This window comes from Dipodomys ordii, unplaced genomic scaffold, assembly GCF_000151885.1.
Source record: "Dipodomys ordii isolate 6190 unplaced genomic scaffold, Dord_2.0 Scaffold25, whole genome shotgun sequence".
Taxonomy (NCBI): domain Eukaryota; kingdom Metazoa; phylum Chordata; class Mammalia; order Rodentia; family Heteromyidae; genus Dipodomys; species Dipodomys ordii.
The window spans coordinates 833611-857787 of NW_012267241.1; the positions used below are offsets into that span (position 1 = coordinate 833611).

The following is a 24177-nucleotide window of genomic DNA, read 5'->3' on the forward strand; positions in this document are numbered from 1 at the left end:
TCTACCACTTGAGCCACAGCGCCACTTCTGGCTTTTTTCTTTTTGCTTATGTGGTACTGAGGAATCGAACCCAGGGCCTCAGGCATGCAAGGCAAGCGCTCTACCACTGAGCCAACTTCCCAGCCCCTCTAGTGCTAAATAATGAAGAGTTAGAAAACATTGATTTTTAAAGGAAAATTTACTTCTCAATTCCTAGTTCAAGTATGTTTCATGAGGTACCAAGTACCAAGGGAGCAGAGTGCTTCTGGCCTCTGAATTCTTTTAGATGTTCAGATTGATGGAGTGCCATGACTTTGGTTCTAGCTTTCACTAGTGCTGAGTGAGTGGATGCTCACTTTGCCTCTCAACTGACTTGTGTTTACCACAGGCATCTTAGTGGCTTTTCCACAGAACTGGGGGCTTTGGAACTAAAACAGTCTGTCCCATATTTAGGATTCACCTTTACTTAGTCTTCTTGGACAGACGAGCTCACTTACGTGGCATCTTGTGGACATTGTGTCATACCAGAGTGTGTTAAGTTATTTCAGCAGTCATTACCCACCGTCTATCATCCTGGCAAAGGAATCTTCCGCAGAATTGATTGTGAAGCTTCTAAAAGTGTCTGCAGGACTTGCTATTCCTACTGACGGCCAGAAACATCTTGTAAGTTGAGAAGGTGCTTTAAAAGGTAGGGGTATTCTTCAGGACCATTAGTAGCATACATGTTACTGAGGCCATTCTTGAACCTGTTAATTGCTCAGCTGGGGGTGGACTTTAGGGTATCATCATGAACTCCTACTGACTTCTTAGATCTTTGATTTGTCTTCTATCTCTTGGTAAGTCTTCACTTCCTCACAGTGTCACATGTCGACCAAAGGTCAGAAAGATTGAGAGCTGACAGTGGGCCACTTTGGGTTTTGTAATCCAAATGTCTTTGGCAGCAGAGTGGCAGGAAGGTGATATGTATCCTTGAAGTCTGACAGACTCAGGACCAGTCTCACTGCCATTCCATCCTTGGTCAGATCTGTTAGCTTTCTCTTTTGACTTGGTAATCCCTTGCCTCAAAGTATTATTTGAGGTTTGAATTAGATAGTGCCCATTAAAGTTTTTGGAAAAGTTCCAGACAAGTAATCAGTCTTTTTATTTTATGTTGTTATTATTGTAATAAAAAAGAGTGTTCTGTGGAATTGGGAGACTTTACGCTGTAGTCCCAGTGTTGCCACAGATTTGGAAATCCCTAGAAGTAGAGCCCCTGGGACAGGGTATGACAGCTTTGTTTAACTTCTGGTTTTGTCCTTTCCAATACCTAAAGAGGTATCAGTGCAGTTCATGATCTTGAGAAATGCTGTTACACTCTTAACTTGGATTCATTTGAATAATCCTTTCTTCTGTTTGTCTAGGATGTGGTTCCAAAATGCCAAGCTTTTACTCATCAGATGGTTCAATTCCTTAGCAACCTGGAACAAAATGGAAAAATCACCTTTGCAGTCCTAGAACAGGAAATGGCTAAGCTCCTAGATGATATCATTGTCTTTAACCCGCCTGGTAAGTGACCAATGGAAGTCACATATGCATGTGGTCAGTGTGTTTGACACTCATTGTAAGATGAGGAATGTGGACAGGACCATGCATGACTAAGAGAAATAGTGGTTTGAGAGCTATTTGGATACCAGGACACTCAGCCCTGGAGGTAGGCCAAGAGTGTTAAGAACTCGAAGAAGGGTTGACTTTTGCAGATGCTAGTGTAAGGTAACCTGGATGACTAAATTTGATGAACAGGAGGTAACAGGAGAATTTCTAAGGGCAGCACTCTACTGAGCCACAACTCTACTTTAGGCTTTTTGGCAGTTAATTCGAAATAAGTGTCTCATGGCCTTCCTTGCTGGAGCTGGCTTTGAACCACAGTCTTCAGATCTTAGCCTCCTGAGTAGCTAGCTAGGATTAGAGGTGTGAGCCAGTGGCACTTGGCTAGTATTTTTATATAAAATATAGATACCTTATATGGTAAACTTGGCTACTAGCAATTTAGTGGACTATATCTCCCATGTCTCTTGCTGAGAGCAATCATGAAAGCTAGATAAAGTGTTTTTAAGAACCAAAAATTAGCTGGACGCCGGTGGCTGTAATCCTAGCTACTCAGGAGTCTCAGATCTGAGGATCTCAGTTCAAAGCCAGCCCAGGCAGGAAAGTCCATGAGTCTCGTATCTCCAATAAACCACTAGAAAACTGGAAGTGGCGCTCTGACTCAAGTGGTAGAGTGCTCGCTTTGAGATAAAGAGCACAAGGACAGCACCCAAGCCCAGAGTTCAAGCCCCATGACTGACCCCCCCCAAAAAAAAATTGGGGAATACAAAAATTGTTCTCATTTTCTTACTAATGCAACTGTGACCCCTCTGTACATCACCTTTACAATAGAATAGAAAATTTTAATGACCCCTCCCCCAAAGAAAAGAAAAAAAATTGGGGCTGGGAAGGTGGCTCAGTGGTAGAGCGCTTGCCTTGCATGCTTGAGGCCCTGGGTTCAATTCCTCAGCAGAAAAAAAGAAGCCGGAAGTGGCGCTATGCCTCTAGAGTGCTAGCCTTGAGCTGAAATGCTGAGGGAAAGCGCCCAGGCCCAGAGTTCAGGCCCCGCCACCGGACCCAAAATAAATAAAGAAAGAAAAGAAAAAAATTTATCAGTGGAATGGCAATAAAGTAAAGAAATGTGAGGCTGGAAGTGAAGTGAAAGAGGGTCTCACTTGAACCTTTTTATGGTACTTGGGGGGAGCCCCAGGACCTGTCTGAACCTAAAAGAGATCCCATGTATAAGCTACACATCTGAGCTAGAGAGCAGCGTGCTTCTGTGCACAAAGGTGGCTATCTATTTTGCTTTGATGTTGGAACAAATGTTGGCATAGCACAGAGAGATCTGTTTTGAAAATGCTAAGTATAAGCTGATCCTTTATCCAAATGGTCCCCCTAAAAAAGGAAGGGAAGGAAAAAAGAGTCAACGAACAGTACTAGAAGAACTGCTAGAGTTGATCATGTGTGAATGGGCCATGAAGGCTGAATGATAGCTGACCTGGAAAAGGGTGTTTTAGTAAAACTTTTTAACAGAAGAGTAATGGGAGTAGAGCTGGTTTTCAGGGTAACATTCGTTGTTCTGTTAGTGATGAACAGGAAGGAGAGAGGCTAGCGTCTGTTCTAAGGTTCACTGAAGTAATTTGCCACAATGAATCATAATGAAAAAAAATAACATGGGACCTATGTTTCTTTGGGATTGGCTTACTTCACTTAATATAATTTTTTCCAAGTCTTTCCATTTCCTAACAAATAGGGCAAACAAATTCTTTCTGATGGAGGCATAGAATTCCATTGTGTATATATACCACATTTTCTTGATCCATTCATCTACTGAGGGGCATCTGGGTTGGTTCCATATCTTAGCTATCGTAAATAATGCTGCAATAAACATAGTTGTAGATGCTATCCATTTGAAATTGATATAAGGCTTTTATTATCAAAAATATTTAGGCCATAGAAACACATGAAAAATATTCACACACACATGGTGTTATTATCTCTTATGGCTTTTTTTTTTAAGTCTTTGCTTGGTAATATGTGCACTCAAACATAAAGTTAGGGCGTACTTAACACTGTAGATAATGACTTTGTTTTGGTGGAATGGTGAATAAAGATCTCCCAACTCTTGACCTTTCTTATTGGACGTAAGTACCTAGTCCTTATAGTAAGAAAACTTCAGTTGTATTTTGTTTAAAGTACCCAACTCAAACAAAACCAGAAATAAGGCAAAAATTTTTGCCTGTTTGTTCTCAGTAAAATCTTTTTTTCTGGGACTGGAGGTGTGACTCAAGTGGTACAGCAGCAATATAATAAGTGTAGGGCCCTGAGTTGAAACTCCAGTACCATAAGAAAGAAAAAAAGGAAAGAAAATATATTTTCTGTGTTTGAATGTGGAAAAAGAATCAGAAGGAGTCTAATCCAGTGATTACTGTCACGGGCAGTTTTTTTCTTGCATTTCTACTCTCTTTTGCCTCCATTTTTTAAAAAGATAATTGATATTATCAGTTTACCCATTTCTCCTTTTTAAAAAAAGAAGAGAGCTACTGCTACTGCTGTTAGGAACCTTTAAAAAGGTTTTATCTTTACCTTTACTTTTAGTTTTAAGTAAATCACCCTAGAATATTGACTGTGTTGGCAGTAGAATTGTGGGGGATCTGTACTGTTGCTAATTAGTTTACCAAATGACTGTGAAATCTATGTTCTTGATATTCTGTGAACAGAGGCTGGAAAATAAGACAAATTGGCATGCTCAGATAAAGTACTCTCTCACACCAGTATTTATTAAGGTACTTTTCTGTCACACCAGTGTTCCCACAGATCTCACAGTACTACCCTACATATGCTCTTAAAGTACATATGTACCACATAAAAAATGAAACATTACCCAGATCCTTCCTTCACATCCCTTACTATGAGCCACAAGAACAGTGAAATCTGCCCAGGAGAGCAGCTGTCATTCTCATGATCACCTTCCAGTCCCCATGCTAACAGCCTGTGCATGTGTCTATGCTCCCTTCAGACATGGACAGCCAGACCCGCCACATGGCCCTCAGTAGCCTCTTTATGGAAGTACTAATGATGATGAACAACGCAAGTATTCCAACAGCAGAGTTCCTTCGAGGCAGTATCCGGACCTGGATTGACCAAAAAGTACATGGACTGGTGGTACTGCCTCTTTTAACAGCAGCCTGCCAGAGTCTGGCTTCAGTCCGCCATATGGCAGAGACTACGGAGGCCTGCATCACTGCCTATTTCAAAGAAAGTAAGATAACATCATCTCTAACATCATCTCATTCCATTAGTCTTTGGCAGGAAATATTAAAGCTGTGTAATTAGGGGATAGATGCTTTTCTAGATTCTTCCCAATGAGGGATTATACCATTGTAATTTGGTTCTGTAAATGCATGTATGTATCTAGATGTATCTTTTTTTTTGTCCAGTTGTGGGCCTGAACTCTGGGCCTGGGCGCTGTCCCTCAGCTCTTCAGTTCAAGGCTAGTGTTCTACCACTTGAGCCACAGCGCCACTTCCGGCTTTTTTTCCCCTGTTTATGTGGTACTGAGGAATCGAACCCAAGGCCTCATGCATGCAAGGCAAGCGCTCTACCACTGAGCCACCTTCCCAGCCTGCATATATGTATCTATATGTCTATCTGTCTGTCTATCTATCTATCTATCTATGTGTTTCAGGGAGAAAGCTCTAATTTGTTTTATATTAGTTTTAAAACTTTAGATCAACCCTGTTGTGATGGGCAAAGTCAATGCCCACAAAACAAACTTCTTTTAACGCAGAATCTACATAGTAATGATCTACTATGTTTATCTCCCACTTTTGGAGCCATTTTCAGTAAATGGACTTTTCATAAAAAACCATTTTATTGTTTCTTATCTACTTTTTCAACTGTTCCAACGGAGTTGCTCTGTCTCACCCTTCATTTTACCTTTCTTATTTCCTATTCAACTCATATACTCAGAAGACCACCTGGTCTGTTTAAGAACTGTTCAGATTGGCCCTTTTTGACTCTGATATTCCAGTAAACATCATGTTGTAGACAGTAGGAGTGAAAGGATATTAGAGTGAGGTTCCAGGTTATGCCTATAACTTGACATCTGTCTTGTCTTGATAATCTACCAATAAACCATATCTACCCATGAAGGTGCTGTGCAAGTCACCATGTGCCCATCCTCACTCCTCATAGTTTGGAACCTGTGTTGTGATGACACTGTGTGTGTGCCCATGCATTGCACCCACATACACACATGTGTCATTTCTGGGGCTTGAACTCCGGGCCTGGGCACTCACTGTCCCTGAGCTTTTTTTATTTATTTATTTATTTTATTTTTTTTTTTTGTCGGTCGTGGGGCTTGAACTCTGGGCCTGGGCGCTGTCCTTCAGCTCTTCAGCTCAAGGCGAGCGCTCTACCACTTGAGCTACAGTGCCACTTCCGGTTTTCTGGTGGTTTACTGGAGATAGGAGTCTCACGGTCTCTCCTGCCCAGGCTGGCTTTGAACCGCGATCCTCAGATCTCAGCCTCCTGAGTAGCTAGGATTACAGGCGTGAGCCACCAGCGCCCGGCTTCTGAGCTTTTTTTATTCAAGGCTAAGTGCTGTACCACTTTAGCCACAGCATTACTTCCAGCCTTTTGATGCTTAATTGGAGATGAGTCTCACAGACTTTCCTGGCTGGGCTGGCTTTGAACCATGATCCTCAGATCTCAGCCTCCTGAATAACTAGGATTACATGAGCCACTGGTGCCCAGCATGATAGCAGTTTCCATTGAGAATGCGATGTGTAGAATTATAATAATTTTCCTTATATAAAAGGATGTTCAAGCATACTTAAAATTATATTAAACTTAAGACTCTTAGATGACCACTTCAGGAGATATTGATTATATTTAGTAAGAAAGGTGATACATAAGCACACAGCCTTGAGTTATGGTCTCTTGACCCTCTAGTGATATCTAGCATGAGGACCTTCAGTCTAAAGCTACAGTACCTTTTTGCTTTTGTAGCCTATAGGACCAATATGAGAAATGTTGGCAGGATGCTAAACTAAAAATATTTGCTAGAGCTGTCATGGACTTGCTATGTCTTCATGTCTTCTCTTAGGCTCCCTCAATCAAAATTTAGGATGGGGCCCCATTCTGGTGTCCCTTCAAGTTCCTGAGCTCACCATAGAAGAATTTCTGCAGGAGTGCTTAACCCTTGGCAGTTACTTGACTCTTTATGTCTACCTGCTTCAATGTTTAAATAGTGAACAGACTCTAAGGAATGAAATGAAAGTACTACTCACCCTAAGCAAATGGTTAGAGCAAGTATACCCAAGGTATGTATGTTGGCCTTCAAACTCATACTTAGTTTACTTGGAATTTAGGGTTTAAACTTGAAGAGACAGAACCGAGTGTCACATACAGACAAAACAAGGCTATGACATGGTCAGTGATACTTGTTTTGGAAAGATTCTTTTTTGAAGGGTTAGTTTTCTGAGTAGATTTTTTTTTAATTGTTTAAAACAAGCGTTTTGAGGTATCAAGCTTGCTGGCATGGTGACATACATCTGTAATCCAAGCACTTGGGCTGAGGGAGGAGGATTGGAGTTCCAGGCCAGCCTGGATGATGTAATGAAACTCTGTCTCAAAACAAACAATATGAGACACTAAGCTTCAGCTTTCTTATGAGTAGTGAGAATAAAACCTACTGCCTAGGGTTTTGAGGATAGCGAGAGAATGTAAAAAGCCTGGACACAGTATCTGGGATGTATAAAGTGTTCCATAAATAGTGTCTGTCACAACCCTGTTACTTTATTAACATTAATATATATTAACACTTAGGCTTAGTTAGCCTATGTACTAAAGCTCACATTAAATGAGTGGGATAATTTTACTTTATAATTTTAAAATTTTATTTCCTTGGGTGCCTCCCCTAGCTCTGCACAGGAAGAAGCAAAGCTGTTTCTGTGGTGGCACCAAGTCCTGCAGCTGTCCCTGATTCAGACAGACCAGAATGACTCGGTCCTGATCGAGTCTGTCATCCGTATTCTGCTCATGCTGCAGAGTAGGCAGAGCCTCATGGCTGAGGAGAGGCTCAGCTCTGGAATTCTGGGGGCAATCGGGTTGGGCCGAAAGTCGCCTTTGTCCAACAGGTGAGGAAACGCCTTATGCTACTCTTTTCATTGGCCTTAGATGGTTGCACCTGTCACAGGTATAACACTGCATCGGGCCTTTTAACTTAGGAGGTGGGTTTTCCAGAAATAGGAAGGAGATATATCAGAATCTGGTAACAGCTTTGTATTCTGAAAAACATGATTTTTAAAAAATTGTTTATTTTCAAACTTTTCTATTTTTAAACTTAACCAGTACTTTCCAGTAGTTTCGTTTGCTATAGTTTGACGTTGTTACCTCACAGTACTACTAATTTTGATCCGGTGAGGAGGTTCGATTAAAATCCCCCAGGGAGTTGCTTCATTGTGGGCACGTGGTCTCTGTGGCTTGAGTTAAGGGAAATCTGGAACCTGTGAAGAACTCAGTCTAGTGAACTGTTACCTTGTCAAGATGTGTGAAGGTCAATTGGTAAAAATAAGTGATGAGAGGTCTACATTTTCTGCCTAAAAGTCCCAAAGCATGAACTTGCTCGTAGCTTCCCATTCTGTCTTGTACTTATAGATGTTGTGATTTTCTTTTCTTCTTCCCTTCCTTCATTTCTGCCTCCTACCCTTCACCCTTTTCTCCCTCTTCTTTTCCTTCTTTTTTTCCCTCTTCCCCATCTTCCCTCCCTTTTTTCCCCTCGTGTGTGTGTGTGTGTGTGTGTGTGTGTGTGTGTGTGTGTGTGTGTGTGTGTTGAGGGGCTAGATTGAACCCAGGGTCTCATACATGCTAAGCATATTACTGTACCACTGAGCTTATACATCTAGCCTATATCATGGTTTTCTTTCATACCCTTGTTGTAGAGAGCTCTCATACTGTTTTAATGTCACTGTTCTTGTGGAATAATTCTTTCATTCCAGACCAGTCACTCTTGTGTTTCTGAGTTTAGAGTAAAATTTGGTAGGCCTCTGTAACTTTCATTTCATTTAAATTTGGCTTATATATTCTTTGTTTGAATTGTATTGCTTTTTTTTTTTAGTAAAAGTTGTGATAAAATATATGTAACTTGAATTTATTTTGGTAACCATTTAATCTGCAATTCATTGACATTTAGTACGTTCACAGTATTGCTATATGCAGTACTATGTAGTTCTAGAACATTCTCATCACTCCAAGAGGAAGCTATATGTCCTTTAAATAATAACTTCCATGCCCTGCTCCTTCATTCTCTGGCAACCACTATTTGACTTTACATATTAATTCCTACTTTGGGCATTTCATAAAAATGGAATGTCTTAATTTCTTTCACTTAAAGCTTTCAATGTTCATGTGTGTTGTGTATATGCCAATCCATCATTTCTTTATGTGAGTGAATGATATTCTAGTTTAGGGATCTCTCCCACATTTTGTTTATTCATTTATCAGCTGGGATACATTCGGATTGTTTCAGTCTCATTTGCCACAGTGGATAATAGTGCTATGAACATTCCTGCACAAGTTTTTGTTAGTGTATTTTTTCAGTTCTTTTGGATATGTACCTTGGAGTGGGATTGCTGGATCATGCAGTAATTCTATTTTATTAAGGAAGTGCCAAACTTTTCCACAGCGTCTGTACCATTTACATTCCCACCAGCAATATATAAACATTCTAGTCAGTCTACACTTTTGCCAATACTTCCATATGCACATTATTTGGGTAATAATAGGGAAAAAGATGAACATTGCCTCTTGATCCTATTTTAAGATTTTCCTGAAGATGCTAACTACATTGTAGATTTGGAAATGGATTTATATTATTTTTAATAGGAAATAGGGTGATTAAATGTAAATGCTTTCTTTAACTCTCACTTACCACTTTTACCTCTCTCTAACACCTAAGGTTCCGAGTGGTTGCTCGAAGTATGGCTGCCTTCCTTTCAGTTCAGGTTCCTACAGAAGACCAGATCCGTCTCAAGCCTAGCTCTGAATTACATCTGACTCCCAAAGCTCTGCAGGTCAGTAAAACTAGGCTTAGAGTTACAGGTTTGAGTTTTTCAGCACACTTCCAGTTATGGCCTTCACACATCTACAGTAGCCCAGTGTTCCCTTTGATTTGCTCTGCCACTTGGGAAATGGTTGTTTCATGTGCCCGCTTCAGATTTTGAAGTTTGTTATGTTTGTTGTTGTTGTTGGTTGTGGGGATTGAACTCTGGGCCTGGGCGCTGTCCCTCAGCTCTTCAGCTCAAGGCTAGTGCCCTACCACTTGAGCCACGTGCCACTTCCGGCTTTTTTCCACGTATGTGGTGCTGAGGAATGGAACCCTGGGCCTCATACGTGTGAGGCAAGCTTTCTACCACTGAGCCAACTTCCCAGCCCTGAAAATTTTTGTAGGCACTCGCTTAGAGCACCATCATTGTTACAGAAGAGGCAAGGGCAGGACCAAACTTGCCTAAGGCTGAATTACAGTCCAATGAGTTTAACTGTACTGACCTGACACAGAAGATGCAGCCTCAGTAGACATGGTTGGAGTCTAGCTGAGCTTTTCCTTGAACCCAAAGCAACGGTTCCTATTCTGTTAGGCTGAAGGTTGACCACTGTCACTTGATGCCAGAATAACCCCACACCAACAAAATAGTAGATATGACAGAGTGTTCCAAAAATATGGACAGCCACATCCTGGGTGGCAGGCTTGTGCGCAATTGTCCCCAATTCCAAAGACCACTGTTGTGAGTTTTTTGTTTTCTCATGTACCACTTCTTTTCCTTCTCATCTTCTGTAGTGAAGTAAGAACATTAAAATTGTGGAATCAAAGAATGTTTTCCCTTTATTTCTTCCTCTGAAGAGAGTTGTGGGAACATTTTCTTCTTCTTACAAATGTTTGTCCCATGGAATCTGGAGGAAGTAGGCCTGTGTGTTTTATGTTGGGTGGCCAATTAGTGACCTTATCATTTACTCTCAGCAGCACTTAGCAGTTGGTTTCTCTAGATTCCCCTCAGGTAATTTACTATGGTATGATTTTATAACCTTGGAACAAATCCAACAGCAAATGTTGCAGGTCTCACCTTAGCAAGGTGTAGCTGGTGCCTTTGGTTTCCCTTTAGTCTCTGAGAAGAGAGGGAGCAGGTGACTAGTTTGGGAAAATCCTACTGTTAAGGCTTGGGAGAACAAGGACAAGACATTTTCATAGTAAGACCAGGTGGGCCGCTGCAGTGGCTCCTGGCAATGAAGGGTCTTGAAATGCCACCTAAAGAGGGAAAGCTGCAAAAGACAGAGAAGCTTGTGTGGTAGCCTTCTTCTGCTTTTGTGAACCAAAGCCTAATTCTGAACTTCTAGTTCCTATTCTGTAGTCTTCTCCCTCCAAGCTCACAGTACTGCTAGATAATGGTGATCTATGGGACTAAACCTCATGTCCTTCATGTTTTTTAGGCTCTGACTGCTCTTGAATCCATGACACTGAGTAAGCAGTATGTGGAATACCAGGATAAGATATTGCAAGCTGCTCAGTTTATAAAGCATCCTGGCCATTGCCTCCAAGATGGGAAAAGCTTCCTGGCTCTTCTTGTGAACTGTCTGTACCCAGAAGTGCATTATTTGGACAACATACGATAGCAACACTGAGGCTCTTGCAAAACTCTGCTGCTGTTTATGTTTACATTAACTTTGCTGTTGCACAAGTAACTTTGCTTATTTTCACTGCAGAGCTCAGTTCTGCCAAGAAGTAGCTGACTGAGACACAAGTTGGTAGTGTGTGTGTGTGTGTGTGTGTGTGTGTGTTGTGTTCCTTTCCAGGAACTTTTTAGTTTTTATGTTCATCCACAAGTGAATCTTACTAAGTTCCTCTTGAATTCAGGTCATATAACCTCCAGGTGGAGTTCTTGGTATATCTCCACTTGTCTCCCATTTTAGTTCAATGTCAAGACTTCTGTGCCAGATTTGACTGCTTCGGGAGTCATGCAGAGCCCTCTTTGGGGCTCCATGTATACTTTGAGAATTTATGTACTTCCTAAATGTGGGGAGATAACACATATGCTGTTTCTTTCAGAAGAGAGATAAAAATGTTTAATTAAGCTGGGCATGATGGTGCACACCTATAATCTCAGTGCTCAGAAGGTTGTGACATGCAGGCTAATGTGGACCTAGATAGTGAGATCCTGTCTCAAAAAAATCAAACAAACAAAAGTTGAATTAAAATGAGTCACTTAGAAAACATGATCACTTCACAAAAAATTAAAATTAAAAAAAAAAGAAAACATGATCACTTGATCCTGATTTTAGTGGACAAACTGATTCTAGCCATGTGTCCTCCTAGAAAAGCCTTCTGTTAAATGGGGTAGCAGCCTGTACTCTGTGAGCCTTGCACGGGTGTGTGGAAGAACAGACAGGAGTGACTTACTTCCAGCCACCAGTCTTCTGTTGGCTACATTACTTCCTCATCCCTGTCAACCCTGAAGTTACCGGTTTTCTATCGATGCCAGGTTTGCTCCACAAGCCCTACTGTGGAGAGAGGCTGGGGACTCTTCCATTCCTTGCTTGTGTCTTTCCACCACATTTAAACTCAGAAAAAAATAAAAAACTAGAATTCTGGCCCATGTTAGGAGAATTTCAGAAATTTGGCTTTCTTTCAGAAGCAGTGGACCTTGTCACTATTCATAGAACATTCATTCCAAAAGCCTGTCTGCAGCGTTGCCCTGTTGTATTGACATCTTCCTGCTCTTGTGGCTTCCCCTGAGAATCAGCAATTTAGTTCCTGTCAACACATTCATAATTCTCATAGTAGTTCAAAATGGGTTGTGCTTGTCCACCTTGTGTAAGGTATCTTTGCTTATGGGCTGTCTATAGACCAAGAATATCTATTCAGAGATGTCTAAATAGCCACTGAGAGCTTTCAGCAAAGATAGGATATGGTTAACAGAGTACTAATCTCCTTCCACAAGTTCTTTAGGAGTAATTTGCCCCACATTTGGAAGTTTGCCTGCAAATTCTTTATTGGACAGAACCATTCTCACAGACATCCCTTGGAGTGCCAATAAAGCTGCTCTGTTCAGTGTCTCAGTTGTGAAGGCCACAAAGTATCATCTAGTGGGGACACATCTCAGCTTTCCTTGTTTTTACTTCTCATTTTCAGTATCTGTCATCTTCTCAGTCTATAAATAAGAAAATTTTAGAAGCTGTGGACAATTTGATTGGCTGATTTGGCATTGGTGATTTTATGACAGGACATGTATTGTGGTTTTTTTCCTTTGAAGATGAAATGTTAATATCCTAGAATGTGAACATTTTGAGTGATAATATGTACATTTAATTAAATATGAAAATTATGATTAATCTGTTAAATTTTGAAAGTTTATAATATTTATAATTTACCTAGTCTGTAAAAATTATAAAAAATAAAATCAGTCTTTGGTGGTAACTGTTATGAATTTGGGCTACAGGGATCTCACACAAACTCGTACAGCATTTCACTTGTGAAGGTTGTAGTTTTTATGCCTGATGTCTCCAGTTTATTTGACGTGATTACTTGATTTTTGGCGATGGTCTTTTACTCTAAATTTCAAGCTTAACATGGACCGGTTACCTATCTCTCAAGGATTCCTTTGAGAAACTCTAGACTAAGGGTTGTAAAGATACCAAATTGTCCAGAACATGACACAGAAAAGAAAGAAGGCTGCACACAGGCCAGCCTGTCCATTGTTTGAAAGATAAGGGGGCTTTGCTCCAGAGAGCAAAGGGCCATGGTGTTGGAGACAGGGATAGGCACTTCACCTCCACATTGGGATCGAGGGGACTAAGGCCTGCTCTGGGCTGCCCTATGTGGAATGCAGAGCATGGCATGATCCGGGCTTTACTGCACAGTGGCATCAGCTCAGGAGGGTTCTGGTCTTGACAAAAAACTCCTCTCTGCCTCTCCAGCCATCACTCAGCTCAGGAGGGTTCTGGTCTTGACAAAAAACTCCTCTCTGCCTCTCCAGCCATCACTCTCTACCCTGTGGAACATGTAGATAACTGCTTTGACCCCCACCTCCCATGCCCTTGCTCCATCACCTAGTAGAATTAGCAGAGCCAGAAAGCTAGAAGGCACAGAGTGCTGAGACAGGTCATCTTGCTGTGTGTGCACACTGTGACAGTGGCAGTGGTGCTGGGACACGCTGGCTGTTCTGCCCATCAGTGTGTCAGCTCAGACACTGAATGCCTCTACCTCCCCAAGTGGTGCAGAAGTTGGTTGAAGCTAGAGGAAATGCAGTGCAGAAAATTCAAACCCTAACCTCCTCCTGTCTCCTGACCCAAAGTTAAGCATGTCCTTGTCTTGTTCAAATGAAGGCAATAACCGTTTTTTTTTTTTAATTGAAATTGTTTCTTATGGGACAGGAAGCAAGTGTCTAGAATCATAGACATGTAAAGTCAGCAAGGACCTTTAACACATCTAAAGCCTTCCTTTTCTCTCAGGATCCTTAAACTTCTCTGCCAGCTAGTTTCCCAAAGTCCAGCCTCGGCTAAGTTCTATCCAAGCTCGTATTGGTGGGCTGGGCCCTGTAGTTCTGGTGTTTTGGTGTGTGTGTGTGTGTGTGTGTGTTATGCTGGTCCTGGGGCTTGAACTCAGGGCCTGGCCTCTGTCTTTGAGCTTTTTTGATCAAGGCTAGTGTGTTGTCACTTGAGACACAGCTCCACTTCTGGGTTTTTAAGGTGCTTAATTGGAGATGAGTCTCTTGTACTTTCCTGCTCAGGCTGGCTTTGAATCATGATCCTCAGATCTCAGCCTCCTAGAATAGCTGGGATTAAAGGCATTTACCACCAGTGTCTGGTTATAGTTCTGTTTTATATCAAGCCAAGATTCCTCCTGGTGACATTACCTGTTGGTTGTGAATCTGCCAGAAGCATCCAAGATGTGGCGGTTCCCTTGCTTCTTTCTTATCACCTCCTTGACTTTGGCCACCTCTCACCTTTTAATTCTCTCCACTCAAACACCCCCCAAATTTTCATTAGTCCTCTTCTACTACAGTGGCAGCAGGACTACCCTTGGGAAGAGTGCCCATGTCAGACCACATGTTAGTAGGGTCAAGACTAGAGTGAGATGGCTGAGGCCCTCAGACTTGCAGCTGCCAAGAGAATATACTTCCTTGTCTTGTATGCTCTGGGTACACTTTTTAGCTCATCCCACTCTACCTGGTGTTGTCACAGTCATGGGCATGGTGGCACATGCCTGGAATCCCAGCACTTTGGAAGCTGAGACAGGAGGATCGAGTGTATGAGGCCAATCTGAGCTATGAAGTAAGACCCTGATCACAAATAAGTAAATACACAAAGTCCTGGCAGTGCAGTAGACTCCTGCATCCTTAGGTAGCAGCATCTGCCCCAGAGTGGGTACCCTAGGGTGGGGCCACTAAACTAGTGGTAAATTCACATTCCACACCTGTTTAATACTAGTTACCACCAAAGACCAGTCTCATCACATACCTCATGGTCTTAACAAGTGTGCACTCTGCACTTGAAGCTTTATTTTGCACCAACTTAGAGCTCATTGTGAGGTAGTAGCTGATGTTCTTTCTGCTCAATTAACTTTGTCTTATTAGGCAAAATGGATCTATTTACATCGTGGTGGTGCTGTGAGTAAAGCTCTTGACTTTTAGCCAGGCAGTAATACTGACTGACTTGCTCTTCCAGGATACCTTTGTACCCTCAGCATCCCTCAGCTATCATGAAGCCTGGAAGTAGATCTATTTATGTAGTTTCCTTCATTCTAGACAGTTTCCCTATGTCTGATGAGGATAGGTTAGGAAAAAATTAAACTACTGATTCTATTTTGAGATAATGAAATTGCTAAGGAATATTGTTGCTTACAATACTTAATTTATCAGTGTAATCACTGAACACACAGGTGTGTGTTCACCTCCCTTCCACCCATCTAATGTGACCTTTAAAACACACTATTTTATTTTGGTCATGTGCAATATTCACTTCTTACTCATTTTTCTTGCTTGTACAAAGGATGAGTTTTTACATAATGGTGAGAAATAGGAACAGAAAGAAATGAGAATTGGTTAAAGTAAAAGTCTGCAAATAAACTACATTCACCTCTCATCTACTCATGGTGGCCCATCTTGATTGTTTGGGGCAAGTTTGTTTGGCAAGCTGCCTTTAAATCACAGTAAAAAAAATTTTTTTTTAAATTAGGAAATTTGTAAGGGATAGAAATCTTTATTCCGTGATGTTTCACCACAATGGAAAAGCTAATTTTAAAGGATTTGTAACTTGGAACTTTAAGAACTGGCATGGACAAAGGTCATCGGAGAAATTAGGAGAACCTCTTAATGTCAAGTCTATAATATGGACTTGAATCTGATAGAAGGGAGGCTTTAAAAGCTGCACAAAGGCTCCCAAGGCAGGAATTGTGGTGGGGTACGAGTGTGTGGGACTCTCGGAGAATAGATTTGTGAGCCAGAGCCACCTGAGTTTGGTCTGGGTCTGCTCTGAAAATCTACTCTCAATGTTAGCGTGCTAAGGAGTGCTTTCTTAGTGTTAATTTTCATGAACATTTCTATGACACACCTTGAATGAGCCAAGGTGTGGTCTGTACATTCCACTTGAGATTAGCTCCAATTTGAGATTCCCTAGGACAGTATCTTCTGGGTGTAGAGTGTCTCTTCCCATCCTTGTCTGGGCTTGGCTTCTTTTTCTAGATGGTTTAAGAGTTGGAAAGTGTTCAGGACCAGAGATGTGTTCCAGGAAGTGGTAGACCTATAGCCTACAAACACATTAGGAAAGTCTAGTCTTAAAAGGACCGAGTAATCTGGGTCACTTCTCTCCTTGACTCCCTGTCTCCGGTAGAGAGTTGGGTATCCAGTCCCAAAGTGCTCAGAGCCTGTTACTTGTCTCTAGTTCTGCCCCACCTGAATCTCTTCAGAGGGGCTAGTCTGATGTTCCTTGGTGTGCTGCTTTCTGTGAAGCCAAGCAGGATGCTGTTTGGTGTGCCAAGGAGCTGCCAGCTGCTCCTAAGTGTTTTTTCATGGCCCATCATTGTCAGAAACAGTGTATTCCCATTCCCAAGAAGCCCTGCTGTGTAGTGCAAATGCCTCAGCAAGGACCAGGCCCCTGGGCTCTGGCACAATGACGTGATCTATGTCAGCCACTCCAGAGAGGGAGTGTGAGACTTCAGCTTGCCTAAAAATCATCCCGTGCCTCTGGTCGGTCGTGGGGCTTGAACTCTGGGCCTGGGCGCTGTCCCTCAGCTCTTCAGCTCAAGGCGAGCGCTCTACCACTTGAGCTACAGCGCTACTTCCGGTTTTCTGGTGGTTTATTGGAGATAGGAGTCTCTCGGTCTCTCCTGCCCGGGCTGGCTTTGAACTGAGATCCTCAGATCTCAGCCTCCTGAGTAGCTAGGATTACAGGCGTGAGCCACCAGCACCAGGCTTGCCCCCTGCTATTCTTATGCTCCAGTAACTTCCAAATGTCTAAACATCATGTTGTATCTGAGCTCCTGGTCTTTCTGTGGAATGTCCCTTTGCTTGCAACACCTTCCCTGCCCCCCTTACCTCCTACACTCCAGTCTCCCCTTGACCTCCCTAATCTGTACAGCCAGTGTATACCACCTCAAAACACCCTTTCCAGGAACCTTTCCCAAAATGGGTCCACTTTTATGTGCTCTCACAGCACACAGGCTACCTCTACCAGTGATATGATTTCCCATTTACTGGGTTGCTCCCAGCTTGAGAGCTTCGGAGAGTCTTGTCATAGAGTCACAGGTACTGTCCCCAAATGTCTCTGGTGGTATCCCAAGTGCCATGTAGGGTGGCACTGCCTGGTCTCTCAGGTAAGCTGGGAATGTGGCTGGGTCTGGTTATCAAATGATAATCACCCGTGGAAGCTCTCTAGAGGTTTTTTTTTTGGGGGGGGGGGTGATCCTGGGGATTGAACTCAGGGCCTGGGCGCTATCTCTGAGACTCTTTGTGCTCATGGCTAGTGATCTACCACTTGAGCCACAGCGGCACTTCCATCTTTTTAAGTCACAAATTTTCCTGCTCAGGATGCGTTGAACTGTGATTCACAGCTTTCAGCCTCCTGAGTGAGATTATAGGCACTGGCACCCAGCTCTAGAGGATTAAAAAAAACTCCACCAGGAAATGTATTCATTATCTTACTCATGTAACTGTAACCCATCTGTACACTATTTTTACAATAAAAAACATATTAAAAAAATCAAACCTCCACCCCAAAAATCCACAATATCAGAGATAGTAAGGTCCCTGAATAACAATGCACAGAAGCTTCCCTGCCAGTATGGGTAGCTGTTATTGAAAATAAACCTCAGCTGGGCACCTTAGGCTTGTGCCCAAAATCTGAGAATTGGAGTTTGAAGCCAGCCTGAAAAAGCAAAGTCTGTAAGACTTTTATCTCCAATAATCCTGCCCCCGCCCCTGGCAAAAAAAAAAAAAAAAGTGGTTCAAGTGGCACAACACTAGCCTTGAGAGAAAAAAAAAACCCACACACATAAACACCACATATGAAAATAAACCTTATTGTTTTTGCTACTGTGATTTTGGGATTTGTTATTACAGTGCAATCTAGTCCACCTTGACTGATACAGATAACTTCAAACATTTCTGTCAATCACAAAGCAGATATATGAACAATCATAATTCCTATCACCATTTTTCCTGGCTATGAAACTAGTTTTAAGGAGGCTAAGCAGATGTTCGACCACACCACTCTCGGGTCTCTAACTTTGTGCTTGGTGATAAAGTATTGCTTGGAAGGGCCTATGGGTATCCCTCTACAAGGAGGTATGCATGCCAACTCCTGTGCCCTCTGAACAGCTCAGATAATGCCTAGGTGGACAAGCTTCTGGGTGTATCCCAAGACAACCATGAGCTGCACCCACCTGCACTGATGGCCTGTTACAGCGGGGAGCCTGGAAACCACTGCCCTCAACCTTCTGAGTATCTCCCCAAATAAGTAGCATGCCTTTAGTCCTCTACCCTGGGGCCTCTACCTGGCCCTAAGCATACTTCTCCCTGTCTCTTAAGAGAACCAAAAGTTATACTCATTAGTGTGGAGAAGGAATATAGCACCCTTCCAAGTTAGCTTGGCTGGCTTCAGGAATATAACAAAATTGCCAGTGCTTCTGGACTTTGCACTTCCTGGGTGGGTGTGGGCTGTAAATAGAAGTCAGAGTCAAAGCTGCTTTATTTACCAAAACACAGATCTCCCCTCAGTTCTACCAGCCTTCAGCCCTTGAGACATGGTCTCTAGATGTTCTGAGACAGCATGTTTTCAGTTGCCTTTTCCTGGAGAGCGCCGCTCATGGCAATGCAGAGCAGCTGACAAGGTATCACACAGGTAGGTATTACGGCTGTGGGATGGCCACAAGGGAAATCACAGAAAGCAGGGGCTCCAAAGCCTCTCCTGGCTACTCAGCTCCTATATTTGATGTTCCTCTGATCATAGTTTGCCCAGGCCCAGCTCCAGTCTTAACTCTGCAACACTGTTCTCCACAAAGCTCACGCGGGTGCCATAGTAACCCACAAACTCTGAAGAGCCAAAGGCCCAGATCTCAGCCTCATACTCAGCTCTACCATTTTACAGACCCAAATGGACATAGCGGCCAGAGGGGAGGATTACTGTTAATGTTCAACAGTGGAAGAACTGAATCTTAGAGGGGTATAGGAAATTACCTCATCTGCACGGTAAGTTGGGGACAAACCAGGACAAAGTCTGGACTTCTACCCCTTATGACTAATTTCCTGTCTGCTTTACTATGGGGTTCAAAGTAATGAAGGTAGAGGGGAGTTTTTCTAGACGTTTCATGCTGAGGCTTATAGGTGCACACATATTTTCAGAATGTTGACCATACTGGAATCAGTATTATGGGATTTGAGACGCATATTCAAGTTGGAGGCCAGATGAATTCCTGGGAGCAGTCTTGTCCCTCTTGTGGCTTGCTCAGCTGGGAGCTGCCAAAGGGCCTGGGGGGGGCATACCAGCCACATCTGGTGCCAGCCTTCACTTCTTACGGTCCACAAATGGATGTTGATGGCCGAGGGGAATATATGGCAGCTGTTGGGCTTCGGGGGTTCATCTGACTCAAGTTTTCATAACTGGACTCCTGAGCCTGGGGCCTGTGGACAGGAGAAAATTGGCTGACCATTCAATATGGTAGGGGGTTGTGGGGGCTCCTGAATTCCCAAGGTATACCCTAACAGCAGGCCAAAAGAAGGGGACACAAGATGGGGGGCAGAGGGATCAGAACCCAGCTTAAAGACTAATGAAAGGAGGTCAGAAATAGGGAGGGGTGTGTGCTGCCACTGTCACCATTCCAGACTACCAACTCTCCATCGCCTCAACATGTTTTTGTCAGAATACAAAACCAGGTTTCAGGCCCCTGATCTCCACGTTCATCTCTGCCAGTTCCCATTGCTTTCTAGACTTCTTTCTGGAATCGCCAAATAGGCATCTCAAATCTCTATGCCTACCATGCTGGGGGTGATCCTCATACACAGCCCCAACCTGTTCTCCATCCCAGTAAGTAGCTCCAAGGGTTAGTTTGGGTGTGCTGATTCTTCCCTTGTCCACAGGCTGCTCCTCTGTCCTCAGGCAATCCTCCCCTGCCTGTCCCCACTCTGACACCCCTGTGTGAGCAGTCACATAGTTTCTCCCAGGCCTCCTAGCCCTTCCTGGTCATCTACCTTAAACCATCCTGACTTCCCCTTGCACTCAGACTAACTGCCCACCCTTACCTGCCTACCTCATGGTCCATGCTCTGGCCTTGCTTGCCTCCCTCTGGGTCCTACCTGTGCCTTTCTTCTTGTCTGTTCCCTTCAACGTGGAGTGCCCCTACCCTGCACACTGCAGGGCCCTCTTCCAGGTTCAGATACCCTTAGTACTATGTCCTCAGAGAGCATCTTGGTCTATAAACTCTGCCCAGTAGCCACCTGTTCCCAGAGGCTCTGCGTTATCACTACGCCCATCCCCTTCACAGTTCTTATTCTATAATCTAAGGTAATTTTGCTATGTGTTTATTAAAGTTCTGCACATTGGAAAGTGAGTTCAGGGATTTTTCTGTCTTCTTAGCATCTAGTGTGTATCACAGAGTAGGTATTGAATAAATATTTCTTAAATGACCAAACATTTGGCTTTCTGATGCAGGGGCTCAGAGGAATATGAGCAAGGAAAAGGAACAGGTGACAGGTGGTGAAGATGTTTGAGTAGGCAGCTGAAGAGAGTTGTGCTGCCCTAGCCAGCATCTGGCACAGAAGGTCTGGGGCCTACAACTGGGTCCTTTCTTCAATGTGGACCTTCACTTGGGTGGACATTACAGAGGAGGTGCCATGCGCCCTGAGTCATTGACTCAGGCTGAGGTCCCTATAGTCATCCTCTAAACTAGGCCCTTGAAATTCTAAAGGAGATTTTCCATGAGAAGAAGTCAGCAGAGAACCTGGGAAAATGAGTGTACTCATGGTGGCTTCCACGTGGAATGGTCTGTTTTGGAATTCTGGGGACTACAACATAAAGCAGCCTGGTGGTGTGCTTTTCAAGTCCATAAACACCAGGCTAGGTGTGGTGGTGTGAGTGCTGGGAGCCAGTTAGGACGGAAGGGTATGCTTGGCTGACAGAGGGGAGGCTGTGAGGAGAGCCCAGGCCATACGTAGCCAGCCTTCCTCTTCAGGCTGCTGGTCCTGAAAAAACCAGCACCTCTTCACGATAGGAATAGTCATTGGGATAGGGAAGACAGTTTGAGCACTTACCGGGATGGGGTGTCCTGGGTAACCGAGTGTTCTGTGTGAAAGAGAAGGAGAGAGAGATGTTAATCTGCATGCAGCTTCCAGTTACATGTCAGCTAACCCGCCCTCCACACCCCTCCCCACCATGCATGCACAGTGTAACTGGCAAGATGAACAGAGGTGAGAACCTTGAAGAGCACCAGGAGTGAACGGGAAGAAGGGTGGACAGGGGGCAGTCCTGACAGAAAAACAAAAAACAACTGCCTGAGGACCCAGCAGCACAAAAAGTTTGGCTGAGTTTAGAGAGTAAGGTCAAAGGTCACAGGCAGGGTAACTGCGCAAGTTTCAGATTTCATCCTTGGAGAGCTCCAGGCAGGTGTTAGTGCTATGTAGGAAATCGATCATGGGATACAGAGAAGCCATATTTTGAGAGGTTGAATTGGAAGTCTTTATTAGAAAGCTAGCAACTGTGAGCAGACACATGTCCCCCCAAAACTTGCTGCCTCAAATGCACTTAATACCATTAGGAAACTATTACTATTAGTAAAGAAAGAGCAGGAAGAACAATCTCAACAAACCAGAGCAACTCTAATGGAGAGGGAATGCCACTGTGACCTGAGGAGAGTCAGGAGATATGGAGCATGGCGGCTGAGGTGGCGGGGGCCTACGGAGGGTCATGGTCAGGTGGCAGGCTAACAAGGAGCTGGAGAGTTTAGACTTTCAAGAGCTCATGGTACAGGTCTGGTCCAGGAACCTACTGTCCAAGTCCCCACTCCTGCTACTAGGAATCTAAATTCTACCACCTGGGGTTGAGAGTGGGGAAGTGGAATTTCACCTCTAGGAGTTTTCAGAAAGTCCACCAAGATGCTAACATGGTGCCAGTTAGGCCCAGTAGCCATATTTCATTACTGACCTGGGAGGATTGAGAGGCTCTGGGAAGGCCCCTCACTGTCTGGAGCTCACAGCAAATGTCCCTTCCTCAGGGATAGCAGTCAGTGGCAGCTCCCTAAACACCGTAGGAGTTTTATCTGCCACACGTTGACCCGTGCTGCTCTCATCTTTCCAGGCTCCAATGGACTTACAAGTTTTGGCTTAGCTCGCATTGAACTTCTTCCTTAAGGCCTTCCTTCCTGGCCTTCCCAGAGGATGAATACCACCACCCTCTACCCTCTGGGGTCTAGGGGAGCCTGTGCCACAGTGCACTGCAAAGATATGCTCACTCTGCTTCCTTCCTGTGAAGAGCCAGGTCTTTCTTTTTTGGTGGTATGGGGATTTGAACTCTGTCTTCTGCCTACTGGGCAAGTGCTCAACCACTTAAGTCACTCTCCCCAACCGGTTTTGTGTGTGTGTGTGTGTGTGTGTGTGTGTGTGTGTCTGAGTGGCTTCAGATGTTCATCCTCCCTAAGCCTGCTATGTGGCTGTGATTACAGGCTGGCACCACCACTTCCAGCCTGGAATCCTGTCTTACACATCTCTGATAACTTCCAACAAGGTGAGGCACAAGTAGGGGTCTGCCACAGGATGGTTGCTGGGTTGCACTGGAGTAGGGACACTGGGAAAGCCTGTGGTCGGAACCCTAGGGAGCACTCATTGATGGAAGTGATGTTAAAGGAATCTTTGTAGGGCTCAGAGGACTGAATCTCCATCTCAACAGGTCTCAGCTTCCTCAATGCAAACACGAGGCCTGTTGCATGTGGGAAGCACAGGTGCAAGATGGTCGCCTAGACGGCCAGCCCTGACTGCCCCACTGCACCCACCCAGCCTGGGATTCACCCACCTGGGTGTCGGCGTGTGGCTCGAGAGACCAGAAGGCCCAGCAGCAGCAGCGCCTTGAGGCCCAGCGCGCCGAGAAGCAGCGCCGTCGCCCAGGCCCCGGTGGCGCCCCGGAGGCGGAACAGGTACACGCTGGCCTCCGCCCGGCCCAGGCTGTTGGCCGCGGTGCACGTGTAGCGGCCGTCGTGGGTCAGCGCGGACAGCTCTGCGGTCACCTGGTAGCCATGACCTTGGCCCGGCGCCGGGACCGAGCTGTTGCCCAGGGCAGGGCCCGACCAAGCAAGGACGGGCTGCGGCTCCCCTTCGGCGGTGCAGAGCGCGCGGAGGCCGTGCGCGGGGCCGGGCAGCACCGAGACGTTCACGATCCGCGGCGCGGCTGCGGGGACAGGAGGAGGCCGCAGGTCACCGGCCGAGGCCGAGGCGCGGCGCGGCGTGAGCAGCGGGCTCCCTCGAGGCTGAGCGGAGAGGCTCCGAGGGGGAGAGGCCGGACACCGGGCTGCCCGGCTCCCAGTCCAGGCGTGGCCTTGGACCAGCGCTTCGCCCTCCCGCGCCGTGCCTCCGCGTCCCCACCGGAGCAACGGGCGCCGCCGTCTGCTCTTAGTGTGCGCGGGGTAGCTGAGGAGCTGGGGCAAATTAATCCAGGGGAGGCGCCGGGCGGAGGCCTGGCCTGGCCGCTGCTCGCGACCTCGAGACCCGGGCGCAGCAGGCGGCTCTGAGCCTCACGACCCGGGCGCCGGCCGGCATCTCTGAGCCCGGGTCTCGCCCAGCGAGCGCCGCTTCTCCACCGCGGCCGCGCCGGACGGTAGAGGGACGCCTATCCGTTTCTAGTACCCGCCAACCGCACTGTCATCGCGGGCCGCGGGGGACATCCACTCTTTTTGTAACATGGATTCCTCTCACCCCAGCCCGGCTCTTCCCGTGGCCTGCATTCATTCATTCATTCATTCATCCTCCCTCTCCTCCTCCCCCTTCTCCTCCTCCCCCTCCCCCCTCTTTCTCTGGCTAATTGGAAACCACACCCCGCAGAGCTCTCAGCCTCCTGAGCAGCGCGGGTGACAGGCGCCCCCGCGTCCCCCCGCGGTCCCCC

The 24177-nt window shown here is 45.0% G+C and overlaps 2 protein-coding genes across 2 annotated transcripts in view; one reads left to right on the top strand and one right to left on the bottom strand.

Annotated features, from left to right (window-relative positions):
- Epg5 (ectopic P-granules autophagy protein 5 homolog (C. elegans)) overlaps positions 1 to 13015 on the top strand; it is a 105409-nt gene extending 92394 nt beyond the window's left edge. Inside the window, exons 38-44 of the mRNA XM_013014901.1 lie at positions 433 to 642; positions 1380 to 1524; positions 4562 to 4804; positions 6653 to 6869; positions 7470 to 7685; positions 9506 to 9620; positions 11032 to 13015. Coding sequence (XP_012870355.1) covers positions 433 to 642; positions 1380 to 1524; positions 4562 to 4804; positions 6653 to 6869; positions 7470 to 7685; positions 9506 to 9620; positions 11032 to 11214 — 1329 coding nt within the window. The 3' untranslated portion in view covers positions 11215 to 13015. The remainder of the gene's footprint in view (positions 1 to 432; positions 643 to 1379; positions 1525 to 4561; positions 4805 to 6652; positions 6870 to 7469; positions 7686 to 9505; positions 9621 to 11031) is intronic.
- A 5121-nt stretch (positions 13016 to 18136) lies between these two features.
- Positions 18137 to 24177, bottom strand: part of Siglec15 (sialic acid binding Ig-like lectin 15) — a 14427-nt gene continuing 8386 nt past the window's right edge. Inside the window, exons 4-6 of the mRNA XM_013014794.1 lie at positions 23095 to 23713; positions 21342 to 21372; positions 18137 to 19715 (exon numbers count right to left, since the gene is read on the bottom strand). Coding sequence (XP_012870248.1) covers positions 19607 to 19715; positions 21342 to 21372; positions 23095 to 23713 — 759 coding nt within the window. The 3' untranslated portion in view covers positions 18137 to 19606. The remainder of the gene's footprint in view (positions 19716 to 21341; positions 21373 to 23094; positions 23714 to 24177) is intronic.